This window comes from Benincasa hispida, unplaced genomic scaffold (genome assembly GCF_027475165.1).
Source record: "Benincasa hispida cultivar pf3 unplaced genomic scaffold, pf3_genome.v1.1 HicScf457, whole genome shotgun sequence".
NCBI lineage: Eukaryota > Viridiplantae > Streptophyta > Magnoliopsida > Cucurbitales > Cucurbitaceae > Benincasa > Benincasa hispida.
Genome location: NW_028326555.1, coordinates 19,817 through 25,262, shown reverse-complemented (window position 1 = coordinate 25,262; position 5,446 = coordinate 19,817). Strand labels below are relative to the sequence as shown.

Sequence of the window (5,446 nt, the reverse complement as noted above, 5' to 3'; positions counted from 1 at the left end):
GTCGCACATGAGAATAAAGTGTTGCGTCCAGTCCGTTGCTATTAGTATTGGAGCTGTCGTCAACACATACTTCAAGGTTCAAACACGTCAGTGTAGTCTTCATTAAAATCATAGGGCTGGTTCGCCTCTATTAATGCGCTCAGAGGTCGCGCAATCTGAGAGAATCCTTTAACGAACCATCTATAGAAGCCAGCATGCCCTAGAAAACTTCGTAAAGTTTTAACATTTGATGGTGGTGGAAGTTTTGCTATGACATCCATTTTGGCTTCATCTACTTCTAGGCCAGCCTTAGATACTTTGTGGCCTAAGACAATTCCTTCAATCACCATGAAGTGGCATTTCTCCCAATTCAGTACCAAGTTTGTTTCCTCACATCGAGCGAGGACGGCCTCCAAATTATCTAGGCATGACTGGAATGAGTCTCCAAAGACTGAGAAATCGTCCATGAAGACTTCAACGGTCTTTTCTAGGATGTCAGAGAAGATAGCCATCATAGATCTTTGAAATGTCTCAGGTGCATTACACAGCCCAAAGTGCATGTGTCTGAATGCAAATGTTCCAAAGGGACAGGTAAATGTTGTCTTCTCCTAATCTTCCGGATCTATCAAAATCTGGTTATGACCAGAGTATCCATCAAGAAAGTAATAAAATTCTTTGCTCGCAAATCTGTCAAGCATTTGATCGATGAAAGGAAGGAGGAAGTGGTCTTTCTTAGTTGCCATGTTGAGCTTCCTGTAATCCATACAGATGCGCCAGCCCATGACAGTCCTCGAGGGTATGAGCTCATTATTGCTGTTGACTATCACAATCGTTCCCCTTTTTTTGAGAACGCATTGGACTGGACTTACCTAACTACTGTCGGATATAGGATAGATGACTCCTGTGTCCAACCATTTTAAAATTTATTTCTTGACCACTTCTTTCATTATGGGTTTCAGTCTTCTTTGAGGCTCGATTGACCTTGACTTCCTTTCTTCCAGCCTAATCTTATGCATGCAATAAGATGGACTAATGCCATGGATATCTGTAAGCGTCCAACCTATTGCACGCTTGTGCTTTTTCAGCATCTGCAAGAGAAATTGCTCGTTAGGCTCTGTAAGATTTGCAAAAATGATCACAGGTAAAGTGTTGTTGGTTCCAAGAAATGTGTATTTCAGGTGACTAGGTAGCTGTTTTAACTCGAGTTCTGGTGGTTCCTCAAGTGATGGACACGTTGGTTTTGTCCACCACTCACTCAGACTTGGCGGCTCTGATTCTTTCAAGTTCTCCAATCCGAGGACCTCACATACATGGGTCTCTTCTTCAGGCAACTCAATACTGTTTAGTTGACAATCTTCATTATCTGGGAACTTTAATGCGTTGAGCTCATTAAACTTCACCTCTTGATTGTCTATGCGCATAGTCAATTTGCCTTTATGCACATCAATTGAAACTTTCCAGTAACTAGGAAGGGGCGTCCAAGAATAATTGGTACCTCCCTATCTGCTTCATAGTCCAAGATAATAAAGTCTGCTGGGAATATGAAGTTGTCAACCTTCACAAGAACGTCTTCAATCTTTCTTTTTGGGTACATAATTGTTCTGTCAGCGAGCTGAAGAGTAACAGAAGTAGGTTGTGCTTCGCCAATCCCCAATTTCTTAAAAATTGAAAGTGGCATGAGATTGATGTTGGCTCCCAAATCGCACAACACATGACCCACATCATATCCTCCTATCGGGCAAGGAACCGTGAAGCTCCCAGGGTCCTTCTGCTTCTTTGGAAGACTGTTGCTTACTAACGTGTTGCACTCATGCGTTAGCATGATTACTTCTGTCTCACTGACTCTTCTTTTCTTCGTCAAAATGTCCTTAAAAAATTTGACATATGTTGGCATCTGCTCCAAGGCCTCTATAAGTGGAACGTTGATGTGCAATTGCCTTAGGAGCTCAAGAAAGTGCTTAAATTATTGTTCATTATTCTTCTTCATCAGATGCCTAGGGAATGGTGCGTTCAAAGGCACCTCAGGCTTTCCCGCATTAGACGTACTGGGTTCTAAATGGCTTGTAGTCTCAAGCGTTCTTTCTTCCTAATCCATTGAACGTGTGATGCATTCTTTTGAAGGCTTGCTGTTTCTTGGATTCATTCTTCTTTCTTCAAGAGCTCTTCACTTCGCAACGTCACCGCGTGACATTGATCCTTCCCATTGTTGTTCCCAAGTGTTTCAGTATTGCTAGGTAGAACTCCAGGCTGCCTGATCTTCAACTCGCATGCTATCTACCCTACCTGAATTTCCAGGTTTCTGATAGATGACGCCTGGCTTTTCAGCAACGCATCATTCTGAGCTATGTACTCCTTCAATAGGTTCTCAAGCAGAGATCCTGAGCTCAACACCTGTCCTTTTCTATTAAAGGGTTGTTGATGTTGCTGATGCGTTTGTTGAAATGTAGGTGGCGGTCCATTCCTTTGCTGATGGTTCGCCCCTGGGTAGTGCTCCTGGTGATTTCCTCCTGTCCAAGAAAAATTTGGATGGTTTCTCCATCCAGGGTTATAGTATTGGAAAATGGGTTGTTTTTAATGAAATAGACAGACTGAGGATTTTGTGGGCAATCCAAATAGGAGTAAAGATCTCCACAGCCCACACAACTAACCATGGGCTGTCCAAACTCTTCTACCTGATTCACCTTCTACTGATTTGATGCGTTTCCTAGCGTTATGTTCTACAAAGGCTGTTCATTGTAGCCACTTGAGCAGAAAGTGTGGCTAATGTGTTGAAATCGATAGAATTAACATTTTAAGATCTCTTCTTCCTATCAGCTCTTCCATCATACGTATCATCCACCCATTCCATACATTTAGCAATGTGGTCTAATATCTCTTTGGCCTCAATGTAAGATTTTTCCATAAGTCCACCAATTGCTGCTGCATCTACTTCCATCTACGATGCTCTATTCAATCCTCCATAAAACGTCTCCATTAGGATAGTTAGTGGTAGTCCATGGTTTGGGCAGTTTTTGACTAAGCCTTTAAAATGCTCCCATGCGGCGTTTAAGGTCTCAGCATCTTCTTGTTTAAAGTTCATAATCTCTCGACGCCTCCTCGTGTTGGTGGTAGATGGAAGTATTTTTGCATAAATTTTTCCACCAACTTCTCCCAGGTGGTGATTTCACTAGGCTCCAGTGAGCTCACCCATTGTTTTGCTTCATCATGCAAAGAATAGGGAAACAAAGATAGCCTGATCGCCTCTGGGTGATTCTAAGAATCATAAATGAATTACACATTTCCAGGAAACGCTTCATGTGGGTGTGAGGATCTTCACCACAACCACCCTCAAATTGTTCAGCAGTCTGGAGCATTTGGAGCATAACAGATTTCATCTCAAACCTAGTTCCACCCGGTGTTGGGTATATGATTCCTGGAGAGAAATCATACAGTATAGGGGATGCGTACTCCCTCATTCAACGTGTGCTGCTGTTCACCATTAGGATTGGATTCTATGCAGCATGAGCTAGTTGCTGAGCTAGTTGTTGATTTTCCTGTTCTTTCGCCATTGCTCGTTGCCTATTCTGTTGTCTGAGAAATTTCTGCCTTAACCTTCGACAACGGTTAGATCAGTTCCTACGTCGGAAGGTCCTTTCAATCTCGGGGTCGTATCTAAGTTCAAGAGTGCTCTCACTGCTCATAAACGTTCACAAGATTAGGCTTAGCTTGAAATACTCCCTCGATCGAAGTGTTCCTACAACAAATACAAACGAATATTTTGGTTAGTTTTGTTTCTAAATCCCTGGCAACGGCGCCAAAAACTTGTTCGTTGCTATCATGATTTGCTCTAGGAGTGTATTGTATAAAATAAATTGGAAGAATAAGTTCTAAGTATAAGTGATGCGTTGATGCCTTGATGCGTTTAAGTATTTGTAACGTGTTGGGGCATTAGATATCTGCAAAAGAACGCACACCACTTCTTCTAATGACGTTCAAGTTTTCCTAAACCAGACCCAAGTATAAATCTAATTTAGGTTCCTGGTAAGTCCAGGGTCGAACTCAGGGATTCAGTTAAACAAATGCAGACCTCGTATTGTATCTATTATAGGGGTTTCCTAAAATGTATGAAGAGAAATGTGTTAATTACACTAAAGTGCTATGCCTGTGCAAGAAGATACAAAAGAGTTGAGTAGTGAGTGATGGATCATGCAAAAATGAAGTTCAATGTAAGTGGATGCATCGGTCTAAGATAAATGTACACAAACCAGAATGTGATGTGGATGAGATGGGATGATTTGCTTATCTTTTGTTAATGCGTTAGACTTTATTCAACACTTCTCAATGCGAATAACATACAAAATCTATTTCTAGGATGCATGTGTCTAACACAGAATGCAATAAACACCAGTAAGTCTATCTCTAGCTGTATTAGGCGTCCTACTTGATGCAACTTAGTTATTCTTTTGAAAAATCTAAGTTAAAGATGCTTGAACCAATTGATCAAGTTGGCTTAAGCGTTGAAATGAAACTTTGCATAAAGTATAAATGCATTCAACATGAACAAGAAATAAACAATGGCGAAAATGTGTTGGATCAAATATATGAATTTTATAAAGAAGCAAATTGTCTTTACAAAAGCAATATTCAATCAAATGAAACGAAAGTGATAAATGAGATGAAAGGAACTGAGTCAAGCCACAGAGTACAATCTCTTATATCTCTTTGGCTCAATTCTATTGTGTACAATCACTTGTATAGGAAGAGGACGAAGTGTCTTTCTCAAGCTTGGCTTCCTCCGCTCCCTGATCGGTGGTGGTGGTGGTTCTCAACCCTTCTGATCGTCTTGGCACCATAGCACAGCTTCTAAAGAACTAAAATTATGACTACGCTATACAGAGAGTAAGGATCTTGATAATTTCTGAACTGAATAATTTTCTAACTACGAACTCTTGAGGGACTTCATCTATTTATAGGCATTGGTCATGTCCACTTGGTGAATGGGCAGCATTAAAGTCCATATCCTGGTCAGCATTAAAGTCCATGCCCTGGTCAGCATTAAAGTCCATGCCCTAGTCAGCCGCCTGGCACTCGGAAGATTTTCAGACGATGCGTGCTGCTTGGAAGCTTTTCAGACGCCTCCTGCTGCAGGTGCCCATACTTGCAAGTGGTGATGTGACACAATCAGCCTGGATCAATGAATCTTTTATGCGTTGAATTCCCTCCGACGCATGGCCCATACATTAGAGCTTTCCCTGCGGCACTTCTCTAATGCGTTAGCGTTAATCCTCGTGTTGAAATCCTGCAGTACAATGCGTTAATGCCGCAATATTTAGCAATAAAACTTCTTTTGCATGAGTTTGCTAATGTTTGAATAATTCCATGCATTTCTACTAAAATTGAGGAGAATTTATCATTAAAAACCTTAGTTGTTCCAACTTAAGAGAAAAAATAACTTGTATTTCTACAAGTTATCATTAAGCGCCATCGA

At 41.1% G+C, this 5,446-nt stretch overlaps 1 protein-coding gene and 1 non-coding gene across 2 annotated transcripts; one reads left to right on the top strand and one right to left on the bottom strand.

Moving 5' to 3' along the window:
• Positions 1–1,402: 1,402 nt before the first annotated feature.
• On the bottom strand, positions 1,403–1,801 carry LOC150030199 (uncharacterized). The gene has a single exon (XM_090309948.1). The coding sequence runs from the start codon at positions 1,799–1,801 to the stop codon at positions 1,403–1,405; it is 399 nt and encodes a 132-aa protein (XP_090166074.1).
• A 1,168-nt stretch (positions 1,802–2,969) lies between these two features.
• Positions 2,970–3,073, top strand: LOC150030198 (small nucleolar RNA R71). Its single transcript, XR_016527127.1, has one exon. It is a non-coding gene; the product is annotated as a small nucleolar RNA R71 (small nucleolar RNA).
• Positions 3,074–5,446: the final 2,373 nt, after the last annotated feature.

Excerpts from the sequence above, each read along its gene's own strand:
- LOC150030199 (XM_090309948.1), bottom strand. The coding sequence starts at position 1,801 with ATGCTAACGCATGAGTGCAACACGTTAGTAAGCAACAGTCTTCCAAAG.